The sequence below is a fragment of the Dysidea avara genome, chromosome 3, assembly GCF_963678975.1.
Source record: "Dysidea avara chromosome 3, odDysAvar1.4, whole genome shotgun sequence".
In the NCBI taxonomy this organism is placed as follows: domain Eukaryota; kingdom Metazoa; phylum Porifera; class Demospongiae; order Dictyoceratida; family Dysideidae; genus Dysidea; species Dysidea avara.
Genome location: NC_089274.1, coordinates 22559092 through 22586256, shown reverse-complemented (window position 1 = coordinate 22586256; position 27165 = coordinate 22559092). Strand labels below are relative to the sequence as shown.

Sequence of the window (27165 nt, the reverse complement as noted above, 5' to 3'; positions counted from 1 at the left end):
CCTCCCTAATTGGGATAGCAATTCATAATATTAAAACAAGTTGGTAGTCGATTGCTTTATTAGAGTGTTTCAAAAGTAGCAGTCAAGAACTACAAGGCATGCACTGGTAAGTGTTGCTGGTGATTAGCAATAATGTGTATACACACATATTGCTGAACTACTGAAACCAACCTAGATCCACTACTACATGCCAAACATAAATGATCACTCAGGAGGAAAATTTATTTTTGAGGTTTTGGAGAATAACAGTATCCTCGCCCAAATATTGCATGCATATGAAGTGGTTCCCTGCTCCAGCAGAAAAAAAGCTGTCTTGGTACTTAGAAAAGCTCGATTCACTTCTCAATAATTTGTTACACTGCAACCAACATCAAAACAATCTATATCAATTAACCATGCAAATCAAAAGAAATGTTAGCATTGTGGAAGGCCAACGTTGAAATCTTTTTTTTAAAAAAAGGTCTACATGAAGCACTACAGAGAAATTTGATTGCACTATGCAACCAATTGCATGTTTAATACACAGATTGGTATATCTTTTGTCTGAATGTTGTTACTCATGGGTTGTAAGGGTGTTGTGTAGATGTGTTAGATTACAGTAGTGGTCATTATGGACGAGGTTGGGAATAGATCACATCATAATCATCATCATTATCGTTGACAGACTGGCCATTTCTTGGCATAGATGATCCATACGCTTTATTGTCAAGACCATTGTTGTCTTGTGGCAGTTCCTCATATACATCATCATCATCATCATCATTCTCAGCTGTCCTGATAAGAAAATAAAAATAATTATTATACAAAATATTTACCATGAATACATGTTGCAGTTACTAATCTGATTGACTTGTGTCATGCAGAGTTAAAACTGGGGACCCGGATTTGACCCAGATGTGACCTGGATTAATAAAACCATGCAAGGGATGTGCAAATAGATACATTCTAGATGTTCCACTAATATTTCAAGTAAAGTGAATGGGTAACTATATACTAACTAACAGGTATAGGTTTTATAATAATGATCAGTCAGTTGGCATGGTTCCACATAGTCACTAAGCTTATTAGACAGTAACACATGTTCCCTATAAGTGAACACACCTTACTGATAAATTAAAATCATTACTCGGCATATACCTACAGACAATATCATACAATTCCAATAAGTGGGCATAGCTCATGAAAGCTGGTTTGTTGTAATTAGTGGGAGTGGCTCCACATTAGCCTTTCAGACAGCAGATTTGTGCATACCTACAGACCAAATACGGCACTGGAAATTGGTGCTACTATCTTGTAATCCTTTTGGATCCACCAATTATGCCAGCATAATTTTGTAAGTTAAAAGGATCTAGAATAATATTTTTACTTGCATTAAAACATCGTTAGTGTTGTATAAAAGGTTGAGTAAAGTAATTTATTCTTGAAATCCTTTTGTCCGTTGGGGATATACCAATAGACAAATTTTATAATAATGAAAAAAATCAACCATTGCCCCTAGCAACCTAACTTTTACATTATTTGTAAGTGTCAATGTCTAAAGTCACCTCTACAAATTTTAAAAGGATAGCATACATAAGTCATGAGATATCACATTTTGAAGTTGTAATTTCCCATACATTGTCATTGAGAGGGGCAACAGTTGCCCCTTCTGGGCAATCACATAAATCATGGGATTCAAAAACATCATCTTATGACCTATATACACTATCCATTTAAAAATTGGAAAGATAATTGTGACATTCACACCTACAAATTATGTAAAAAATTGAGATATAACTTTTTGAATGTTTTTTGCACATGTTGAAATCCCTCAATTAAGTGATTGCTCAGAAGGGGCAACTGTTGCCCCCTCACATGGATATCTATGGAAAAACTACAAACTTCAAGCTGTCATATCTGAAACATATATGCTATCCTTTTAAAATTTGGAGAAGTTACTTTAGATATTGTCACCTACATGTTATGCAAAATTTAGGTTGCTAGGGGTAACAGTTATTATGATACATTAAAAAGCCTTACTGTGAAATTTGTCTATTACACTGGCACAATGAAACATTTCCATGAATTTTAGTTCTAGTTAAAGCACCACCATGCGTGTGTATGGAAAATACAGTATGAGGGGGCGTGTTGAGAGGCTAATACAGCACGAGGCAAAGCCAAGTGCTGTATTTGCCTCGAGACACCCCTGAGTGCTGTATTTTTCATACACACAAGCATAGGTGGTGCTTTAACTGTTATATTGTACTTCCTGGTCGTCTGGCTCAGAGCGATTTTCTCTAGTACTCAAACCGCTGCGATTTTCGGTGATCAGGATATCAGTAAGTGTTTAACTAATCTATTTCTAGTCGTAGAATGAACTAATAGGATTAGTTTGGCTAGTTTTAGTGATTTACAAAGTCACGCATGTGATCAATCGTGCTGTCTTAGTGGAGTTGTGTTTAAAAAGCTTCGTGATCAGACGATCAGTAAGTGTTTATACAATCTATTCCTAGCTGTAGAACAAACTCATAGGATTAGTTTGGCTGGTTTTAGCGATTTACAGTGTGTTGTTTATGTAATATTCCTTAAATAAATTCTCCGCATAACTGTACTGTATTTTCCCAAGTGTGCTGTATTTGCCCAATTAGCTGCATAACTGTACTGTATGACCCATACAGTACAGTTATGCAGTTGATTAGTACTGTATGGACAATATGATACATGGCATCGCTTTGATCCTCCCACGCAAAGTACAATATCATGTAATAAAACATTGTTAGTGTCATATAACCATGCACACAAGGTTGAGTAAAGCAATGATTTACCCTAACACTAATATTACAGTCACCCAGGCCACTGTATTAGAGTATCTCTTTCTTTACATTTTTGTGCTTGTTTAACTACTGAGGCAGTTGTTTCTTGAAGTGTTATTGAAATTACACAATTGGCTACTTTATTATAGCACCACTCCCACTTAGTCTCATACAGCCACACCACTTTCCCCTGCACTTTGGATGAAGAATTGCTTATGATTGCTTAGGTCTTTCGTACAATCAGAACTGCTCAAAATAGCTTCACCATCAACTAACAATAAATTATATTATGGATAATGCTGCACTAGATGACTACTGAGAAAATACATGTAAGACCCTTTTTCCACATTCAAGCAATGATTTTGGGAATAACAAATGCTCCCAGGTAAAGTTTTGACAGTGTAATTCTAGTCACCGTTATGAGGAGTATACATAATATAGCACTTGCTATGGTTGAAAGGAGAGCTCTGAAAGCCAAGATATATAATCAGTGCGTTGGATTGATACCGAAGTGTTAAGCTTCAATGGGTTAAAGTTTTCTTTGAAATCATGAGATGCTTGATGATGTATGTCCGACCTGCCATGAGTGACATGCCATAACAGTGCTATACGTAGCTACAACATGCTTAAATTCTTGTAGGGATTTCTGAGGTTTGAACTTTCAAAAGGCTACTTTCACAAAGGGATACCATTTTATCCTGTAATTTTTTAACAGACAATCATTCAATCTCTTCAAGTAAATGGATTCTAACAATTATTCTTGGGAGTTTGGGCCTTCTTTGTGCAAAATTTCCAGCTGATGAATGATTAGTGTATGGAGTTAGAAAGATGTGGTGTTATTGTTATGTGGGACATTTAAAAACAAAAACACATGTATATATTATAGAGAGATGTTTTCTCATGACCGCTGTTACTGTAACGACACACGTTTAAGTGCTATGTTGTACCTGTTCAGTATTACATGAAGCAAATAACAAATAGTAAAACTAAGGTCAAATCCCCATATAGCCACTAACACAATTATAAAGAGCAACCATGCACCCTTTTCAGTAAGTGTTCACTAAATACATTAAGTTTTACTTACTGAAATTCTGGCCGACCATAAAGGTCATTCTCTGCTCCAACACTAGTAGTGTGTATAACACTTCCATAATTTTTCGTTGGTATCAAAGGATCTGTTGATCCCATGTCGTTCTTATTTCTACGATCATGACGACACAAAATCACACCCACCACTACAATAATAGTTGTCACTAGTATACCCACCACCACCACAGCAATTGACACAAATATTGCAGTATCATCATCATCATCATCACTATCACACGAATGATGGCTGGTCTGTGTTGGAGTGTGGGTAAGGAGGCTTGTCTGTACTGAAGTCTGAGTGGAGAGGCTGGTGTGTGTTGAAGTCTGATTGGAGAGGTCGATGTGTGTTGAAGTGGAGGTGGGGCTAGGGATTGCAGTGCTACTCATAGTCATAAATATTGTCTTGGTCATTGTCACTGTTTCCACTGTGTTGTCAACCAAGCCTGCAGTAGGGTTGATTAGGTGCTCTACGACTACAAGAACAACATGTTACGCGCAATTAAGTAATACAAGTATCACATACCATCACTACCACTACATCCCTCCACCAACAGATTTAAGCAAGGACGACTACTCCATTTGTTAGCAATGAATTTTAGCATACTAGTTTTGATCGGAGGCCATAGCCCATAGAAATGTTTATCAACATCTGACACAGTGAAAACCTATTATAAAATATAACAGCCTGGTTAGTTTAAGACAAAAACTTACTGTTGTTCCAAGATCATTGACGTAGTCAACAAAATGACCATCTTGTAAATAGGATAATGTATAGCTTGTTACAAATGCATCAGAAAATGGAAAAGTGTTATCAAAGCCATGTATACCAAATTCCATTATTAACACTACTGAAGGAAATGTGATGGTGATATTGGGGTGGTCCTCACCACTGGGTAAGCAAAATGACTGTCCATCATCAAAGTCAAACAGGTCCTCGTGACGTACCACTGATCCATCCATTGTGACCACAACACCATCATCCTCACCCAAGTTCCTTTCTACCTTGCACTCTGTAAGCATTAAAATGACTAACCTCATTACCTAATAAGATGTGTTTATTATGCAAAGCCTATTAGTGCCAATAGTTACAATGCCATATGCCAGTGTACATCAGTTAAATAAACAAAGCAATATATTTGACATAGTTAAGTGTAGTAAATAGCAAATTAAGTAGTACTTGAATGTAGTAAAATTGATCCATCTCTACTTTGCAGATAAGCTGCCATAAATAAGCATCCTTGTACCTATACAACCCACACTGTTGAGATGGGTATATATCCGGTGCTTATATCGATGTGTCTCTATTCTAGTGTATACTTTACCACTTGATGGACATCCAACTATCTCTAGCTTTGTGCAGGCGTAGTCATAATTGTTCCACTTGTATGGGATTAGTCTAAATGTTTGACCATAGATTGGATATGTCAAAAGCTGTGTGTAAGACTTAAGACTAGTAATTCTCTCCTGGTCCAAAGGATACACCTGTAAGAAAATAATGTAACTCTTTCTAACAATGCATTCCTCAGCTACATACTGCAGGTGGTGGCACAGTGGAGTTTGTCATGTTATTTGATACGGCTACGTATCGGAAGTGTTCATCTTTTCCAGCTATTTCTATTTGGTATTGCTCCAAAAATACATTTGATAAAAATTCTATGCTAAACCCTTTAGTCACCACTGCATGAAATAACACATCTTGGCCAAACTCCACCTCCAGGTAAGGATAAAAAATGTCTCCTCCAAGTTCAGCAGAGCACCAGCCATCATCATCATATCTCACTTCAGAGGCGAGGTAGTTGCTTTGTTCACTATTAGCCCTTAGTACAACGCCAACTATTCTTCGCTTTCCCTCCAGGAGAGTAGTAGGCGAATAACAACGATCGGCAGCTAAATGAACAAAGACGCACAATGACATAATTATCGCAGTACTACCGCCTTTCACCTTCACAAACACTGTTGACGAACAGTACTCCAACAATCCAACAGTGAAGTATCCCGTTCATTCCTTTAGTCTAGGCACAGCCCTAACAGTGGCTTAGAGAGCGGCACTGAACTGATCTCGTGAACACATGTCAAAACTGCATACTATAAACCACTTAGTTAATTATGTCAAAGTTGGGGAATTATTTTTTTAGAAGAGCTATAATAATATATTTAACTACAAAAGTTAATAATATTTGTATGGGGGAGAGTATGTATAGTTACAATACTGAAAAATCAAAAATCACTGCTACCATATAAGTCAAATTTAAGGTTTCTCAGAACAAATCCTTGACCTTCTTGACACCTTATCAACACCTGTCAACAGTTCCTATAACATTGTAGAGGTGTACATATGATCAAAAGTGAACTAGCAGCAATGATTTTGTACAGGCAACTACTGTGTAGATTGTGTGAACTTTTGCTATGCATAATTTGGGTAGAAAGTTATAGCTGTACCTTAGAAAAACGGTGATGAAAACGCATGCACAAGCTAACACCTGTTCCCATATACAGTGCATGTAGTGGTAAAGGCAACGACACTGCTGTGCATGGATTTCCAAATAAACTAAGATGAAGCTACACCCAATGGCAAATAAGTGCATGAACTTATACAATAAACAAGACAGCTTCAGGATGTTATCAGTCTACCCCAGCATGTAGCTAAATGCAAAGACTATAGCAGTCTAGCAACATTCAGTAACTAAGTATAGATTGTTTGATCTGTGCCGGTGGCCCAGTGCATCATACTCTCTTCAGAGGTCTCAGTGAGCAGTTATAAAATCAGGAGATTACGAGCCGCCAAAGGTGGCTCATAAGCTCCTGAAAAATATAGGTCATGCATGCATGCATGCAATCAAAAGCAATGGATATGGACAAAGACTTAATAATAGCAAGGAAGGTAATGCAGTTTTTATCTCACTGATTTTGGTATAGGCTGGAAATTGTAAGATTAGAAACATTTGCAGTTTTCTTTTGAAAACTGAGTAGTTAATCAGTTGGGTAAGTTTGATATAGCTATAGCTACTGCATGCGTATTAGCTAGTAAACGGTGCATATTCTAAGGCTGTTAGGGGGGGGGGGAGCTTCCACCCCATAAAAATGTGAGCAATAACTACACTATGTATTAAGCTTCAGTAAGCTTGTTTCTTATAGTGGCACACCAAACTGTCAAATTTCCATCATGCACATTTAATCTCAGGCAGTTTATAGGGTTAAAAATGCATACACAATCTTAAAATGCTCTCCTGAAGATTTAGTATCAGGTGGTCTAAACTCCTAAGGTACATTATCAAAAATTGATGGGAGGTTTTTTTACATTAGCACAATTAATTTTGCCTTCAAAATAGCATGCACACGCACAACCAGAAGAAATACCATCAGATTTAATTGTGATTTTACAAACTTGTTTTGGAGAATGACCTTACAACCATAAAAATGCTATAATATTTAATCTCAGGTAGCCCATTATTCTTGGAAGATATTCACCCAAGACTGCTAGTGTAAAATTTGTCTCTGTATTCAGCACATCAACATACTATATTAGAATTGTGTTTATGAGCACTACTCATGCATAAAACACTACCAACCATAAGATCTGCATGCTTTACCCGATCACAAAAATCAACACTCATGACACAGAGTAACTAATCTGGCAACTATTTCAACTGCTTATATGGTTGTGAACTAGTAGCTAGCTACAGTATCGTAGCTTAAATTTTCACCCAATCACCCTGATTCTCCCCAAAATACTGTTAGTGAACCTATACATATTACTTCACAACTTGGCTTCTTTATTAATTATAGGTTGTTTGTCATTAAGCACAAGCATATATGCTCCATACAATTTTTGCTCCATGTATGATACCAGCCATCATATAGCCTATAAATTCTGTAGTGCACATCATTATGAACCACATGTACTGATGTGCTAGCAAGAGCTACATTTGTTTTCAATGCACATGCTAATCAGTAACCAGATTTATTAACCACATAGCTAGTTATAGATTTGTCTAAATATACCACCAGTGTTTCGTTGCTGCACATAATATTTCTTTCATGATGAGATGCAGCTGTCATTTCAAAAGAAATCACATGCAATAAGCAACCAATGCAAAAGGATGCAAATCTATCAGACAAGCTGCTGCATACTGTGTATATACCAGGTGATACCTTCAACCCTGACGACTTGTGGAGATTTAACAATCCTCCACATCTTTGAGTTTGCAGACAACTGCATTAACTTTGTTTATGGTTTCAGGGGTACATGCTGAAGTTGGTTTCCATGTAGCAGTGGTATGACCACTGCTACACTAGCAGCATGGCACTCCACCTTTACTCTGTCCGTTCCTGAATTATGTGACATCACATCCATGCAGCTATCAATACTTCCATTATAGTAATACAATGTATATTCTAGCACATGTTGGTTGGGTACATAACAAGCACACAATACATATATCAGGAAGTACATATTAGGGGACAGCATAGGAATAGACAGTTTCATTATTTTTAGTAGTTGGCTTGATAGTTTCTCCATATTGTGGGTTAATTGCACTCTCCATTTCCCCATGTTGCTTTGTTATTTCTTCATAAATTTGTACCTGTGAGTTGTCATCTTTCCTGTCTTCATTAGGACTCGCCCTACAGCAAGATATGTGTAATAACTTTCATAATCCAATAACGTATGATACCATCTAAGTTCAAAGCGGAAAAGTGTGCTTTATCAATATTCCATATTGTGCTTAAGTGTGCTATATTTTCCATCAAAGTGTACTTATTTTCTTTTTCATGGCAATAAAGCACACTTTGTGTGAATGTGAAGCACGACCCACAGGAATGACCACACTAACAAAGTTGTCAACAACGTTACCATAGCAATTAAACAAATTAATGGCTACACCCACAAATGTTTGTAATTCCACTACAATAGTTATGCCATTCAGTCTTATATTGTTCACTAAACTGTCCATCATTGTAAGTTAGATTCAGTGGCTGTTTGACATTGACGCCTTCAACTTTGTTGCATTGATGGCCACACTCATGAACAACGATCAGATAGCTGTACAAACTGTCCATTACTTACGTACACCATTCCTTGGCCATTCTCCTCGTCCTCCTGTCCCACTACTAAGTGAATTCTGGGTATGATGGATCACAAATCGTGTGATAACTCAGCATTAATGGCTACAAATTAACCTTCTGAGGCTAATCACGAGTGTGCACTAGTTTGTTGTGATAAACTGTATAAATGGTTAATTGCAACTCCGAATTCGTACATTAAAGTTAAAGCACCTCGTATGCTCGTGCATTATGGAAAACATAGCACTGAGGTGTAGTCTTGAGCCAAATATAGTATAAAAATGGCCAATGATTTGGATGTTGTCTATGGATTCCTTACAGTCTAGTTATAATTCATTAGAAGCCATGCAAACAATTGAGTGATGCAATAATCATGCAATATTACATAATACCATATAAGGCCAGAAATATAAAAGCAGACATCATTCATAGAAAAATTATAAATGCAGCATAATAAATGTGTCTTAAGAAAATCACTTACTGAGATCCTGGCTCTCTTCCATAGAGATCATTAGAAACCTCCACAACAATACTTCCACTATCGGCACTCTTATATGCTGCAATAATAGGACTCTTTGATCTGACAGATGATACTTTCTGCTGCTGGTAATGGCAAAGAATCACTCCCACAATGACAAGAATCACTGCTACCAGCAAACCAACTACCACTATCACAACAGTAACATATATTGGTGTGTTGTCTTTCTCCTTTGATGAACAAGAACTTGAAGCAGAACTGGTTTGCATGGGAGAGGGGTTCATTGTTGAAGACGAATTCTGCATTGTTAATGGGGAGGAGCTTACATTAGCAGTAACAGTCACCAGAACAGTACTGGCTACTGTTTGTGTAATTGTGACCAATTGTGTAGCCATATGTGTAGTTGTAACCAGTTCTGTTGTGGTCAGTGTCACCGATACATCATCTACTAGTCCAGCATTAGCCGTTGTGTTATCTATTGCAACACTGTGATCCACCACTACAACAAAGATTTGATGTATACTTACAGTTATCAACACACAATATGTACTATGTAATATACAGTATTCAAACTCTTGTACGGGAGCTGCATGGTGCTCAGAATACGATATACACTCTAATAGGGCAACGCATTTACACTTGGTTACACTATCTATAACAGTCAAGGGAGTTTTTCCTGAAACCTTGCAACAAGAGTTCATAATATTTGTACGGGGCTTGCTTGCAACCATACCACTCTTTGCATACAATATAATATTAGTAATCTAATTAGTAATTTGATTGTCAATGATTATACTAATTAGATTGTTAATATGCAAAGAGTGGTATATCTTTTTATAGGTGGGAAGGAAGGAGAAAGGTTTTTAAAAGTATAACCATACCACTGTTTGCATGTACAGTACCGCCCAGAACTAATGTTACAATCCCTCGCGAGTGCTCAAATCCAGGCCACGACTCAACACGACGCATGACTGGAATACAGTATGTATGGAGGCACGTGGTTACTGGAGCAGCCACCCGAGGGAGCTCGTGTGTCATGTGTACGAAATCACGTGGTTACTAGAACAGCCACCCGAAGGAGCTCGTGTGTCATGGCTACACATGGTGAGTTATGTAGTTAGCACACATGCCAAAGAAATCGCAAGTTGAAAATTGGCTAAACGAGTGTCAACTGTTCCCGAGCGTAATGTTACCTCTGGACAGTACTGTTTGATGGTATGCTAACAAAAACTCCAATCACTTGATTAGTTTCTTAGATTACCAAATGTTCAATGAATTGCTAGTGTTTCAGTTGAGATAGGATAAACTATCAACATTTAAATAATAGTCACTTACTGTTCATAGTAATTAGGAATTTAAATTAGAGTAGGGACAATGCAGTACCGTTGCAATAAAAATTACTGAAACAAGCTACATATGTACTACCCTGATTTAGCTTGTTTCAGTAATTTTTATTGCAGCGGTACTACATTGTCCCTACTCTAGTTGAAACTTCCTAATTCTTTCTTTTACTTGTTTGTGAACTTTTTAAAATGCTAGCTACCGTCACATATGTAAACCAATAACTACAATTCTCATATTCATGAGTGAGATCATGATCTGCAGCAATCATGAATCTAATAATTATATACATTAAAGCACAAGGGCTGTCAACTTACATTCCAGCTGCACCTACTATACTGATACATACCAATGGCACCAAGATCTGGTATATATTATAGCTGTCGACTTATTTGCCAGACTAACTCACCTAGAACAATAGTCAGATACACTTTGTACATACCATTTCACAAGCAAGTCCATTTCCTGGTTGATTGATTGATGTGGCAGGTGACATCTCGTCTACAACGGAGAACACCTCACTGAACTGTACCTGCACGTGTATTCCAATATGTTGGTACAATAACACCGTGAAATGTGCATGCCCGGAGATCAAAGCCATACTGTGCTATAGCCACTATAGTACAGTATATGGAAGGATAAAAGTAAGACAATATCACAACTATTTGCACGTATTGTATGGCTATCAATATGCCAAAGGTTTCTTCTTAAGTGAATCCGAAGCATTTCTGTGAAAGAAGTAGGGTCTTTTCCATTACGCTTGCCTGAATGCATCAGGTAGGCAGGCAGTAGAAAATTACATTAGATTTTTTTGTAACTCTGTAGCAACTTGACAAAAATGTTTCAAGTCAATATGAAAGCACTTTTGAGATAGATCTTACCCAACCAATACTGTCATGTCGTCATGAGGGGAGATTGAGGCAGGTTTTTGAGTGATATTCTATCATGGGCCACACCCACACCTTCGTTGTCCCTACTATATAATACTATTGTACTGTACGATGATAATATCTCATACAAGAGGTATGAGATATTAAAGAGATATATGTACCATTAACCCATTAATGGTGGTAGCCGCCATACGGTGGCATGGCATTATAAATCACGAATGAAAATAAAATCTAGCTTCGCTATAAACTGATGTGCTAGTGCTAAAGTGGACACACCCATAGGGGTCCCGTTTCTGGGATAACAGGATCCTTCCCGGACTAGTGCGCATTTGTTATGTAATAGCATAAAGTGTAACCTTTCATAATAGGCAAATTAAATCTTTCCTTGAGTTGAAAACAAGTTGTTAATAATAAAGTGTTACACATCGATGGAGACAGGTAAAGTCAGCAATCGGTTGATTTATCCCAGACATGGCATGGTGGTCACAGGTGCAGATACGCATGCGCAACAGCAAAAATGGAACAAATCACGAAGAAACCAGCTGTGGAATGGATCGCACTGTAAGTAAACGGTATAGAATAGTTCTTTGGAGTGTAAGGCACCTTTGTAGATAGTTAGTTAGGATTCCGTTGTTTGTTTGGGGTTTGGGCTGGTTTTTACCAATGTTTAGACTTTGCTGAGTAATAACTTCATTGCAGTTAGTAAAAACAACACAATTGAGTTCCCTATTTCACAGCGAGGATTTAGATGTATGATTACTAAGTAGTTCTGTGTATGGTAAGGGTAATATGATGCAATTTGGTGATTCAACTAGTAATCGCCAGGAATTCAGCTGGCAATGGGTTAATTAATTAAAGAGATGTATTTATCAGGGGAGTATGCGGGGGGTTTCAGGAATTCCTTTAAAGTTTACACACACTTAACTACTGAAACATTGAGAATGAGACATCAGATTTCCAGAATCCAGAATCCAGAATCTGGAGCAGGACACATTTTAAATCTTTATCTTAGTTAAGTAATAGTTTTTCACATGATAGCAACACTTATAGCGTTGTTCTGACCAACAATGTTGATGCAATATAAACTACTCCTAATGTAATAGTCACTTAGCTGTAGTGGAAACCCCTTTTCAAAATTCCTACGTACGTTTATGACCTTCTTCAGTTGATCCAGTCTTCCCAAAATAAAACAAGACATTGCATTTAGAAACTCCATCATGTTTACTGTGACTGTCTGATAGTTTTTACAATGTTTATCAAGACAATACTTGAAAAGTTTGTACTATCCTTAAATACTAGTCATTTTCACAGTTTAACACTCGTTATTTAAATAAACACAAGAATCAGCCATACAATATGTTGTATCAAAAATTGACATGGAAGCAGCTATGATCACAAATGAATAAAAAATAAATTTAAAAAACACCTATTCATACAAGTACAATACAAGGTTCAATTACCTAGGGATTGCAGATACAAAAAGTAGTGAAACAAGGAAAGTTGCCTACACTTGCAGATATGCTTTGTTTTCAGCTATGTTCAGCCCGTTACATAGTATTGAAACAAAGAACGATATTCTGTAATCAATCTAAAAGTACAAATTCTGTTACAAACATATAGGGAAGCCATCACACACTACCGCAAATCGACACCTTGCACTATGAGAAGAAATGGGACACAAAGAAGGAATAATACTAGTATATTAAAAATTATAAATTTAAAATGAAGTAGGGATCCAAGCGGTAAAAAGTTGTGAAACAAGAGATGAACGATAGTAGCTATTACAGCATAGCTCGGTGGGAAATTCCTACTTTGGCATGGTATAGCAATTATTTTGTGTCCAATGCCAAAATAGGGATTTCCCACCGAGCTATGCTGTAATAACTACTATCATTCATCTCTTGTTTCACTACTTTTTACCACTTGGATCCCTACTTCATTTTTAATTTTTAATATACAAATTTTTTCTTAAAGCGTACAGCTAGCTATAAACATGTGACTGTTCTATTAGGGTGACTGCTGTATTAGAGTATCTCGAGTCAGTCTGCAAAGATGTGCACTTGCCCAAATTGGGCATGGTCATCGTGACTTCGATCAATTATTAGTCAGCCTTCCAACTTGAAGGTGTGTGGTTACTGACTAGCTATTCCATCACCTAGCATAAAAGGGGTGCGTCATCATGGATTCAATCGATAGATTCATAATGCGTAGAATAAAGAATGGACGTGATTATTATTTGATCTTGTGACCTATCGCAAAGATACAGGTAGCTATCTAGTACCAGTACCTCCTGTACAGTAGCATAGCACAGTCTAAGCCTCTTAAATAATCTTGTGGCGTCTATTATGCTGCTTAAAAAAAGTGTTGAAGCGGAAAATTAATGCCTCGATATGGTTTCGTTGTATGCATGAAGAAGACAAGCAGCCAGACAAGGCGCAAAGGACCTACACTCGTCGGAACCCCAAAAGGCACATCCCACTGGTGAGTTTGTTATTGTGGCATAAAATGGTGGCCATGCGCTGCTTCGTTTGGCCTCCAGCCTTGCGACTGTGGTCAGTGAGTGAGGCAGTGAGGCTAAAATTCGAGTTTTAGCGATTTTTAAAAGTTTTATATCTGGCCACCTGTAAGTGTTTTGTTGCATTTGATGCTGTTTTATGTATTATATGGACTAGTACTATTCCATAAAGGTGATTTTGGTCACGTAAAATGTCTCTAGGGTAATTTTAAAGGCGGAATTTTGGGTGGCAAGCGAAAGTTTCACTGCAATCCCTACTTAAACGGTACTACAGTACTGTTTGATAAGAGAGAGCATCTAAATAAATAATAGCATCTAACTCCAGTATGGGCCATCAAAAATGACAGCCACAAGTCCACAGGCTTCCCTTGAATTAACAGGAAAGGTGTTAATATACTTTGGCTTGCATACACTAACTTTCAAGTGACTAGTCAAAGTCACCACCTCCTGAAGTGTTAATTCACTCAATCAACACTTATATCGAACTTACTAGAATATCCAGAAAGACTTGTGGCCAGAATATCCAGAAAGACTTGTGGCCAGAGGAGGTTGGACGCGCTTTAAGCACTATTTAAATATATTGCTCTTAATTGCATTCTTTTGTTTGGTGTTTCACGTGACCCTCAATAGTCGCAATACTAAACTAAAAAACAATGGGGTTCACTGGGATTCGTTAGATATTCAGATTGTCCTTCACGTAAACTTCAAGGCAATGTACTTTGTTTTCTAAAAGCACTCTAGATTTTGGGATGAATTAATAAATTGCAATTTGATGCATACAACTTCACCAGACTTATCACATACGTTTTCTATAATGAAACAACGATCCTTCACTGAGTTATACTGAGATCGCTGTATTACCCTCCTCAATGAAACAGATTTTGAGTAATTTGTTTTATTGGCGCTTTAAACTCTGGCTTCTTTACCAGCTTAATCAGTGGGGTTGACTGGGGTTTATTACGCTGTTAGATTTAGGCTTTCAAATGCACTATAGTTTTAATAAAATTGTCTTGAAATGAAGATTTTCCAATGAAAATGTACAGCTCACATGAACATGTCCAACCTCCTCTGGCATAGTACATGCCTGCATTCATTATATAATAGGAACACAAACTACTACCTCTATACATAACAGGAAATAGCTCATAGCCTTATCGTGATAAATACTGGTAACTGACACATGCAGGAAGCACATGATGTAGTATATTACTATGAAACACATTTAGCCACAAATTCGTTACCATTATCTGCACCACAGCCTAGCAGCAACAGACTCAGACAAGGTTCACCGTTCCAACCATTAATGGTAAACTTAATACTGGTAGTATTGATAGGAGGCCAGAGTCCGAAGAAATGTTGATCGTGATCTGCAACATTAAACATCTGCAAAAAGAGCAAACATCAACATGCATCAATATTCAATAACCATGTTTATACCGTTACTCCAGTTTGACGAATGTATTCGGTAAAGTTACCATCATTTTCATATGACAAAGAGAATCTTGTCACATGGTGGTCGCTAAAAATAAATCTATCATTTCCATGTATACCAATCTCTGTTAGCAGCACCGATGTGCGGAACCTGATGGTAATGGTAGGTTTACCCTGGTTGGTGGGTGCACAATAGAATACTTCAGTGTCGTCAAAGTTGAAGAGGCTACCATGAGACATTTGTGAACTGCCTATCATAACACTGTTCACTCCTGGAGTAGCGGTTAACCGACTCTCTGTGTGACACTCTGTAATACAATAATGCCAAAATATCAAATTATAGTCTATACAAACACCTGTGCCATTGTGACTGTGCCCTTGCTCAAATTAATACATATTTAAGTAGCTACATTGCAGAAAACAGATTTGCTGATAAGGGTTTATATATTAATGTGTTAATAGTCTGATTCAAGTGTTTGGCAACACCACAAACCATACATACAATATCTTATTATAAAAAAACTAAGGAGGTCATTGTTTGGCACCTACTATACATTAAATCACACACAGACACACTATATGAACATGTGATATAACAACCAAATTGGGAAAACTGTTGAATGATAAGTTGATTATATCACAGGTCAAACATAACCTCAACATAACATAATTAATCACATGCTACCTAGCAGAGGACATCCATAAACCTCCAGCTTAGTACAAGCATTATCTTCATTGTTCCACTCATATGGGTTGATCCTTAACAAGTGACCAACAAATGATCTGGGCAGAGTCTCCTTATGTTTTGAATCACTAACAATTCTCTCACCAAGTGGGAACACCTACATGTGCAGACATGAGATGCCATTGACATTTTTTTTTTAACTCACAGCAGGATTTTGGTAAGTGGAGTTTGTTGGGGTAGCTATGTGTTGAAAATGTCTACCTTGTCCTGCGATTTCAATTTGGTAGCGTTCTGTAAAGACAGTTGTGAATAATGTTATGGAGAATCCTTGAGTTGCCACTGAATCAAATATGACATCTTGATCACCAAAGTCAACCTCTAGGAAAGGATCATCAAAGACGTTTTCTCCTTGCTGGCCAGAACACCACCCACCACCACTAATTCTTGCCTCTGTAGCTGGATAACCACTTCTGTAATTTCTAGTTCTGAATACAACACCATCAAACCGTCGCCTTCCTTCCAAAAGAGGCTTGGGAGCTATGCAACTAAAATCTATAGAAAAGTTAAAATAACTATATGTTTGATCGAGTTTTAATACAGACGTGACTGAAGCAACTTACCTTGACATACGACACTGGTTAACCAAGATACCAACAGCAGATGAAGTAGCTGGAAATACATCTTGTATAGCCTACGACTCTATGAAAAGATTGCGCGCTGGGGATTTTTATGCATACTCTCACGCGAGACATAATGCAGTCATACTGTACACATCTTAATTTCCGGATTGACCCGATCCATTACGTCTTCACGCCTGTCTGTTTCCTTTATAACGTAACACTTAAGAGAACTCACCACCTTAGAAAGTTGGAAGTTATTATTATATATTATTATTTATTGTTAATCAGCAGGACCCTCCAGGGGTATAATGCTGATGTGCAATTACAGTTAATTTGGAAGAACTATCAAGAACATAGCCAGGAGCCTGGAGGGGAGTAGAAATTTGAAGCAGAGTATTTATTAGTCTAGCCATAGATTATCTATGGTTTAGCGTGGCCAGACCTCAGCACGGCGCTTATCGATAGCATGATAAGCGCCGTGCCGAGAAAAAGTGGTAGTATTTATGCACCTACCAACTAGTCTGGCGGCGCCCGCCCCATCTCACTACATGCGAAGGGCGGACGCCGCCAAACTACCTATTAACTCGGGATTCGACATCTACACTTGCCCCACCCCTGGGGCTACCCGGGGGTGGGGCATGACATTGTTAAGTGCATTATAGGGAAAGTAAGTTGTCAAATCCCCTAAGTACAGCCATTTAACAAGAAAATGTGATACACAATTGGCATGCTCTATGGAAACCCTATCATTTTAACTGTATGCATGTATATTACCAGAGCAATAGTGTCGCTACCTACTGCCTGCTTAACTTATCAGAGCTGCACGTTTGCTACCAGAACCCAAAAGTACACACTTGCACGATGACCACAGCGGCATTGTGAATTTCACTACTACAGTGAAACCTCACTTAGTGGCCACCTCACTATAGTGGCCAGGTCCAGCAAGTCCAAATACATTTTCCATTATTATTACATGTATTTAATTTTTATTAATAGGGCCACCTCATTATTAAGGCCAGTGGCCACATACTACAGGACCAAACTGGTAAAACTAATACAATGTTCTCTCAGTAGAGAGGCCAGCTGACCAGGCAGTGAAGGTATTACTGCAAAAGTTGCTCCTCTTAAGTGCATATTTTCACTACTGAAAAGCTGTACCTATTATTCCAGCAGTATACTTTCCAACCATTATGTCATGCTGGTACAGTGTAGCTATATTCCTACCTTTCTCTGTGATAAAATCTACACAGTGATCAATTGTAAATATGTGGTGGCTGGTTTGTTGAAAGCTTCGTAATATATTTGTTGAAAACCTCAATAATAAGACCAGTTTGTTTTATGGCCGCATTAATGAGGGTTTCGGTAATAGGGCCACCTCAGTAATAGGGCCACTTATCATGGGTCCCATAGGTGGCCCTATTAATGAGGTTTCACTGTAATTTCCGCCCCGTACAGTACTCACTTTTTTTTTGTGTAGCAACGTTCACTACTAATTTTGTAGTGGCTCTGTAGTGACCTTCACTACAAAATTAGTAATGAACGTCACTACACAAAAGTAGTGAGTATTGTGGTTGATGATGAACGTGTGTAGTATACTGTGTAACTTCATCAAGCACCACAGGCACCTTTGTTTAGTAATGATTATCATGTTATGCACAATTTCTCATGCATAAATGGATTCATAAAAAGTACACGAACTATGTATAACTTTTAATATAGTAAAACCACATACAGATCTCTATTTGGACTCAACAGATCTCTATTTGGACTTAACAGATCTATAAGTCAGGAATGTATAAGTACTGTGTTTGCTCCAGTAGAAATGAATACTGTATTTTATAGACATGCATGGTAAAGGCAGCTAGTCAGCTACTATTATGTCCTAGCAAGCCATTGAGATTATTGTGTAGCAGTAATCTCAGCATACCCTCTTTTAAGCTTTTCTACTTGTCCAATGTGATATGCTTTGACATGCTCCATCGTTCTAGAACAACATGTGGACTTATTCGGCTCTTGCTTCTTTTGTTTTTTTCAGCAACCTCTATTCTTGTATTTTAACTAGTTGAATTATACCATTGATCAGTAAATCATACAAGTACCCACATGGGTAATGAGCTTGAAAAGGAGTGGAGCAAATAAATTTTTGCAACACCTTTTCCATTAAGCAAAGGGCATACATTGAAACTTGATAGTGACAGTTATACAATGATGATGTGATGGTACTATTTATTTTGTGAATGCATGTACACTGGTTTGGACTGTTCACTCCTGCGAGACTGAACCTTCTTCCTCTTGCTGGCAGGCACAAACGCTGGAGCAACATGTACCTATGCACAATTCCTCAGTAACCAACACAACAGACACAGCACTTACTGGTCGTGGGTAGGGGTTCCTGTAGTGGATAGCTGAGGGAGAACACACAATGAGTCATCTTTTAGGTTGCAACACAAGAAATGGCAAGTGTCAGGAAGAAAAGTTTGGCAATGTGAAGTGTGCTGAAGCAAGCACTTAATGAGAGGCAGTAGTACACCAACAATGGATAGCTTCACAAGTCACTAGGTACAGTTATGTTACTAATACATCACTCAGTTTCACTGAGACTGCAGGTATAGGTTGAGACATGAATGAAGTGCTTGTATAGAAAGTCCTGAGGTGTGCTTTTATTCTGGTGTTATATTGAAAATATAGTTCAGTTAAAACTTGTGTATTATCTAAATTCTGTCTCAATCATGCTAAAGCCAGGGCTAATTTTTGATATACTACAACCAAATCATACATACTGAGTGTATATAGTACTTACAACTGGTCCCATATAAACTCCTAAGTCATCTGGAGGTATACAGCATTACAAAAGAAGTAAATGCCAGGCTTTGAATAAACCTTGGGATCTATGAAATATACAACACCAAGATGTATGACATTTGTTCATGACAAAATCACCAGCAGGTACAGGCATGTACAATAATACATTTGCTACTAAAAAACTATTTTAAAAGAACTTGTTGCCATGTACCACCACGCCTACCTCAGATAGTTTACTGAGTGTATACAGCAACACACTGCCACCATGATGGCCATGATGGTGCTAGAAGAAGCCCAAATCACGTAAATTTTGTTGCACCAAATGGCATAAATCGATCCAGTATAACATATTTACCCATACAATATGCATTAGGTGTTCTGGGCCATGTAAAAAATGGCATAATAACCCATGACACGTATAGATACCACAGATTCTGGACCAGATTTGGAAAGTGCATGAAATAGCAAGTATATAGTAGAAGGAAAATCAGAGGAAATTAAGGCACATCTGCCATGTCATGATCATTTAGGTTGAAATCACTTTCCGGAGAATTGAATGATCTTTTAGAAGGGTGAACGCTCCAATGGCATACCGATATCTCGATACTCATTAATCCTCACTACGATAATGTCACAAATGAAACAAAAGTTTGAATTAACTGCATAGGTTATATTTTAGTTTATAAAATTCACAAGTTGCCATGATTAAGCAAAATGAGATCTGCTAGCTACATCTTCATAGCTATGAGAATGTTATGAAATTGATTCCAATGAATACTGTTATGTGGATTCTGGTGTTGTACATAAATTCCAGCTCATATTTCATTTAGTATCTGGGATAAAAAGTTGTTTGACAGAAATAAATGTCTAGGCCATACTATAAGTTGTCAATTATTGGCATCATTTCTTCAAGTGATTATAATTCTTCACTGCAATGATGTATGAACATTCTGGTTTGAAGTATTCAATAGAGAAAACCTTAGTCTCTTAGCGCATTTTAATTAGCTCACATGAGTGAACATTGTGTTATAAGTTAAATTGCAGCAAAGCCTATTGTGTACCAATTATCGGCACCCCCATACTCCAGTGATTGACCAATTATCGGTAGATTGTGCAAATTCATCTCTCTGGTGCCTTGTTGGTTCTTTGTGAATTTTTTTTGCGGGACATACGATCCTTGGTAACTCCATTTCACAGAAGTTATACAAAGATCATTTGAGAGAGTCAGGTTAGATGCAAAAGCATACTGGTTTCCAATACAAAATTAATTTTTGTGCAACTTCTTGGTTAGCCAGCATAGCTTGTAAAGCGTTTAAATGAAAACAATTGTAAGAAATGTTTTAGAAGGCACAACAGCCCAGTGTTACTGGGTAGTTTCTATATACTCTGTAGTCTATATACCTTACAGATTCCGATGCCGATAATTTCCAGGCGACTTATGCTCAGTAATTCAAGGCAATGCGGGTTATGGCATGGATTAGGTTTGGGCCTGTTTTTATTCTTTCAACAATAGATGGTGGCACTGGGTTGATTTCCAAACTTTTCCACCATTTACCATTCTGCATTAGCTAGAACAAACCTAGTTCAACACGAGCATTAGCTTCATCCAAACATTTTTGTATGTCATCCTCATCTGTTATCTGTGGAAATAACATGCCTTATCACACCAAAATATACAAATAATCATGACACTATGAATAGGTACCCATGAAGTAACTGCTGATTAGTCTCGCGTGGCCAGACCGCTTTTCCTCCCACAGCGCTTATCGATTAGAAATTATAAGCGCCTGCTCGAAAAAAGGTCTGGTCTGGTTAGAATTGCTGAGTCGTTCTTGACACCTCCAGAGTGGCGGAGGTGTTGAATGGCCACATCATCTCTAAGCGCCTCTACATCGCTTTTTCACTATGGAGAGTATGGATCTTGGTATGGATGCTTCACCTGAACCTTCACCAGAGCAACATGAAATTCATCCTCGAACTCGTCTGAGTTTTCAGGATGCATTGTCATGTACATTGACGACTATGGACCTTGCTCTGTTAAAGCCGAAACAGGTATAAAAGTGTCGTTCTTTGTTCCTCGCATTGTTCAATGTTTTCTGTTAATGTAAAGGAGGAAGCTATTCGAGCATTTGTTAAAGGCAAAGATGTGTTTGGTATTTTTCCAACTGGGTATGGCAAATCAGTGATTTATGCTATTCTACCATTACTGTTTGATTTTATGGTTGGTAAGTTTCTTGAAGTTTTTGTGCAATGTGTCTAAATATGTTGTTTAATGTTAACGAAGGTTGTGCTGGTAGCATTGTTGTTGTCATTACACCATTAATTGCTTTGATGGTGGACCAAAAGAACTTTGCATCTACTGGAGTTTCAGTAGAATTTGTTGGGAAAGCACAAGGTGATAACACTGCTGTAAAGAGAGTACTTTAAGGGGAAGTACAATTAGTGTATATAAGCCCAGAGAATATCTTAAACAATCGAAGGTTTCGTGATATGTTGCAGATAAGCAACTACCAGCAGAGACTAGTGGCACGAAGCTCATTGTGTTCAGATGTGGTAAGAACAAGGTGTGATTGACTCTTAATATCAATTTTTTATGTGCAGGGGTGAAAAATTTCGGAAAGCTTTCTTCAAAATAGGATCTCTAAGAAGCTTGGTGCCTAAATCTGTCAATGTAATGGCACTTACTGCTACAGCCACTGAGCAGTCTGTTGCCACAGTGAAGAGGCAGCTGGCCACCATTATGGTTGGCTTTAATTTGGATAGATCAAACATTAAACACATTGTAAAGCCATCTATAACTCTAGAAGAGTTCACAACTACCATTGCCAGTGAACTTATCTCTAGTCGTGTAAACACACCAAAGACTGTGATTTTTTGCCAATCGCTCATAGAATGTGTTGAAGTATTTTCCATGGTAAAAGTCAAACTTGGCCATGAGATATCTGAACCTCCAGGATTTGAACACATTGTTGAACTGAGACTTTTGACATCGTTTACAGCAGTATCAAGTAATGAACATAAGGAATCGATTATCGATGAATTCAGTAAGATGGATTCCATTCTCAGGGTGGTAATTGCCAGCAGTGCATTTGGGATGGGAGTTAACATTCCAGACATTTCCCGAGTAATTAATTGGGGACTACCACCGACACTGGAGGATCTGGTGCAACAAACAGGGAGAGCCGGAAGAAATGGAATTCCAGCTGATGCTATACTTTAGGATTATGCAGCAAACACTGGTTATTGTCGTAGGTATTTATTATTTAAATTTTTTTTTGTTTAGCAAAGACAAGCAGTGTATAACTGGCTGTCGATTTTATGACCTTTGTAGTTCTTTATGTGGATGTCAACAGTGTAATAATTTGTGAAACATAACTTACATGGCATTAAATAACAAAATTTCAAGTTTCAATATTTTACTTTTAACCCACTCACTGATTTTCTCCCACTTTAGGGATGTGAGAAATGGTTGTTTATTATACATCTTTATTCTATGTCCCACTTGTTTGCTGAACACCTTTTCATCAATGAGAACAGCAGTCATCTTTTCCAAATCTTTTGTAAAGGAAGGGTAAGATGAGAAGGGTTTTGCAACCGCTATACCATTTTCAGCTTCAAATATTTTACAAATTTGTGATACCACCCCTAATGACGACTTGGCTGCCCTGTCTACAGAAGAATCTTTTGTATTGGATCCCATATTATGTAACATGGACTTCAGAGTCCCATTCAAGTGTTCCATATGGAGGTCACACAAAATATTACACCACCCAGTCCTTCCACTGGTGTTTACAGTGTGATTCCACTTTAACTCGGTGGCCTTACGTTCAGACAGGTACAAAGTCTGTGCCAAAAGCAAGAATGCTTCTTTTGCATAGTTATAGCGACCTGCATAGTTATAGCGACCTTGTTGTTGAAACACAGGTAGCAGCAGCTTCCAGTACAGGACAATCCTGTCACCATCCCCCTCTCTCACTGCATCGTGAAAGCCATGCCATACAAGGCACATTGTAAGCAGATCAGTAACATAGTTAAACCTGCTGTCATTTACAGGTGAAGGCTGTGTTCCATCAGATGGCATGATATTGACAAAATAGCTTACAATCTACCCAGCAACTGCATTGCAGTCTTCAATTGTATTTCTAGCTGTCTCTAGCTGCTTGGCTGCTGTTGCTTTATGGGCGCACATGACAACAGTAAGAAAATCTTCAGTAGGTTTCATGTTGTTCTTCGGATTAGCCCCAACAGCAGTTTGGTTAACCAAGTGCTTGAGCTGGTTTAGTGTACCTCTCTCATGTGATTTATTACTAAAAAACCTCCCCCAAATCACCTAAATGGTAAAAGTATAAAATGACTGGTAGTACAGACATACCTGCACCAGGCATATCCTAGCATGCCAATTGGCTATGGTAGGTACAAATCCTGCGAGTCTTTCTAATCGCTTCTTCTCTGGCTCTCTTAGCACTGCCGTTCCCCGAGCTCTAGCAACTGTAAGCTGGTCACGAAAAAATAGCAATTGGTACAACCGAGAGCTGTCATAGGTATGTTCACGTCCATTCACATTAATCGTAGTAACAGATTCCTCCACTGGTACGTACTTGTTAAAACTTTTCATAATTTGAGACATGTCAACAATGTATGCTTCATTCTTGAACTCCACACCTAACGGGACCTATAAATATATGCTCATTATTAGCAATAACATTAATAGCAATACTTACCACTACAGACTTTGCAGCCATTTCTTTCTGATGTTTTGAAGGAATATGCCAAGTAACTTTCTTCATCTGGTTACTAAATCTCTTCACATTCTGCACTAAAACCCTGTAAAAATCATAGCAAGAATACATCAAAATATAAGTATATTATTTACCTTGATATTAATACTTTAAACTCCTCTAAAATTTTTGAAATATCACTTCTGGTCAATAAAAACAGCTCAGGTGAAATCACTGCTGAAGCCAGTTTATCAGATAGGGAGGATCCATCCACACAATTTTTCACAGCATATGAATGAAAAATGTGAAGAGATTTGGTCTGTCTATCTTCCCTTTGATGGCTTGGACGAAAGTTTTTGTCAAGATTATCCCCAACTAGGACAAATCCTCAACAATTCAATGCTGCTGACTCTTGACCTTTCTGTGTTGTACTGATGGTTTGATTTGCATCTATGCACAGCAAGGAAAAATCCCAAAGCTATAAATTTGTAAGAAAAAATCAAACCTGCTGTTACAGTGGCTGTTGTAGTATCAGCTCTCACTAAACCTTGAGCAATAACTTCAGGTGCCACAGAAGGTTCACTATTGATGGGTGGTTCAGAAGTGCTCACTGTACAAAACAAACTACCATGAGTATAGTCAATGAAAATTGGTAACCTTCAGATGTTATGACATCACTTTCATCAGTTTCCATGGGCTCCCAATTGGGTGAGTCCAGTGATGTATTACTGTAGCAACTCTCCACATCTGAATAATCATCGTCTTCATGATTGTCTTCACCTGCGACGTCATCATCATCAATCTCCAGAGGGAGGATAGGCATTAAACCTATGTCAAATCTTAGCTATCAAATAAAATTCGTTTATATGTATTCTTATAACACTTTAAATGAACCTCAAAATGCTCCTTCAAATCATCTTCCCAAAGAAATACATCTGCATTGTAATTCTTAACTACACCATCAATTATTGGCTGCAGCATTGATGCTGACATGCACAGCATAAATGGCTGTAAGTAGTTGTAGATCTAAAAGAATAAAACAAGCACTGAAATAATTCAATTCATGAATTACCTGCTTCTTAGCAGATTGTCCATATTAGAGTGTGGACATCACAGTCTGCACTAGGGACATGAATTTGCAGCGTTTCTTCAGTAACATGCATATAACCAATGCAAGAAACCTCTGGTCAGCCTTTGGAAGAAAGCCACTAAGCAGCATAAAAAGTGTTGGCACAGCTGCTTGCAATTCAGTACAAATGTCACTCCAGTTAAATTCCTGAATCTTCTTAGGTGATGGATTATGCAAGATAGAGTTGTATCGTTCAGAGCATATATATTCCATTTCATGTCGGACTTGGAAGTGTAACAGAATCAAGTATACGCTCTGATAAGCATTCTGCTTGGGTAAACCCATTGGCAGCTGCTGTGTAGTTTCGTCTTCCCAATGACATAATGGGCCTCTTCCTGTTTGGTGTCAGTTCAAACGTTTTTTCCTTTCCACATGGATAATCCACTACCAACTATAACAAAACACATTAGGACAACACATGTGTGAGGAAAGGGCCACTGTGATAATGTTAATAAAGGATAAACACAGTTACTAAGAACATGCCTATTACTTTATAATTGGCACAACAAATCATATAACAGATAAGTAAAACTACTTTCACATGTGTGCATGCACACATGTATTCTTGAGATTTCCCCATACCTTAGCAGACGGTGTACCAAGTTTACCATTTGCATCCTTATCTGCAGCTACCAAAGAACCATCTGTTGCTGCTTCCACTGTTCCTTCTGAAGATGGTAGTGGAACATTGTTGAAACTATTGGATGGCTGAAATGCAACATGAAGTTGAGTAAAAGCAGTCAAATTAACAGTTGGCTGAGCACCATCAATTGGTTGTGATTGATTGATGCCAAATGGTAAAACAGTTCATCCAGTCATATTAAATATCAGTTATAGACATCTGTGCAACTCACATGCTAGGCAGAACTTTTGAAGAGTGGATTCTGCTTTAAACATAACAGTAGTCAATTCTTGCTGAAGCCTGTCTATTGACTTCAAAAGCCTTTGGCAAAATATGCAAAGGCATGCATCATTTTTGAAAATAGAAGATGGAATTCCTGTGTGTTATTACTCTGATAATGACCCGAACAGCCTGAAGAAACATGTCTTACCTCTGCTCAAAAGCAACCAGTTTAACATCCTCTGTTCTTTCTCAGAGTTGCCTCCAAATAACTTTTTTAACTTTTCCGCGTTCGAGGGACAATTTGGAGGCTTTAAGCAGAATGCACATCATAGCTTGCTGGCCATCCCCAGTGAAAAACGATGTAGAGGCGCTTAGAGATGACATGGCCATTCAACACCTCTGCCACCCTGGAGGTGTCAAGAACGACTCAGCAATTCTAACCAGACTAGACCCCTTTTTGAGCAGGCGCTTATAATTTCTAATCGATAAACGCCGTGGGAGAAAAAGCGGTCTGACTAACTGCTGATATCATGTATGCTGCCCTAAACCGCATCGTGGTCTGGGGCGAGACTGTGCTGACACCACATAGTAAGTGACATGTGATATCAGCCATACAAACACGGTGCACTATGGCAACATAGATAACCTTCACTGGTATAGCTACCATTGAGGCAAGCAAGATAGTTGCCTTAGTAATACAATGAGCTTGAATAAACAGAATTTGGTACATGCTAAAAATATCTATGATGGCAACATTTCATAATCACTCA

General features: G+C 38.0%; 3 protein-coding genes across 9 annotated transcripts in view; all 3 read right to left on the bottom strand.

Moving 5' to 3' along the window:
• Positions 1–420: 420 nt before the first annotated feature.
• LOC136250281 (uncharacterized) lies at positions 421–5989 on the bottom strand. 2 transcript variants are annotated; one of them, XM_066042466.1, is made up of 7 exons: positions 5824–5989; positions 5416–5768; positions 5204–5363; positions 4593–4891; positions 4405–4546; positions 3877–4354; positions 421–774 (listed from the first exon to the last, which is right to left on the bottom strand). In XM_066042466.1, the coding sequence occupies exons 1-7, from the start codon at positions 5882–5884 to the stop codon at positions 609–611; spliced, it is 1659 nt and encodes a 552-aa protein (XP_065898538.1). In that variant the 5' UTR covers positions 5885–5989; the 3' UTR covers positions 421–608. The 2 variants fall into 2 exon arrangements, with proteins under 2 accessions (XP_065898538.1, XP_065898539.1); XM_066042467.1 differs by having other exon boundaries at positions 5593–5768; positions 5824–5988.
• A 2253-nt stretch (positions 5990–8242) lies between these two features.
• LOC136250278 (mucin-3B-like) lies at positions 8243–18943 on the bottom strand. The gene is made up of 7 exons (XM_066042462.1): positions 16903–18943; positions 16488–16834; positions 16283–16439; positions 15604–15905; positions 15408–15549; positions 9424–9919; positions 8243–8504 (listed from the first exon to the last, which is right to left on the bottom strand). The coding sequence occupies exons 1-7, from the start codon at positions 16961–16963 to the stop codon at positions 8336–8338; spliced, it is 1674 nt and encodes a 557-aa protein (XP_065898534.1). The 5' UTR covers positions 16964–18943; the 3' UTR covers positions 8243–8335.
• Positions 18944–19080: 137 nt separating this feature from the next.
• Positions 19081–27165, bottom strand: part of LOC136250280 (LYR motif-containing protein 1-like) — an 8449-nt gene continuing 364 nt past the window's right edge. The window contains exons 1-13 of one of the 6 annotated variants that reach the window (XR_010698474.1): positions 26604–27160; positions 26134–26549; positions 25495–25942; positions 25317–25448; positions 25080–25266; positions 24928–25032; positions 24578–24872; positions 24426–24528; positions 24077–24376; positions 23140–24034; positions 21284–21344; positions 19276–19307; positions 19081–19229 (exon numbers count right to left, since the gene is read on the bottom strand). Coding sequence is in view for 1 of the 6 variants with exons in the window: in XM_066042465.1 (XP_065898537.1) it covers positions 19125–19229; positions 19276–19307; positions 21284–21344 (198 nt within the window). In the remaining 5 variants the exon portion in view is untranslated. Of the gene's footprint in view, positions 19230–19275; positions 19308–19702; positions 19791–21283; positions 21345–23139; positions 24035–24076; positions 24377–24425; positions 24529–24577; positions 24873–24927; positions 25267–25316; positions 25449–25494; positions 25943–26133; positions 26550–26603; positions 27161–27165 lie in introns of those variants that run through there. The other 5 variants (XR_010698475.1, XR_010698473.1, XR_010698477.1 and 2 more) reach the window with 5 other exon arrangements.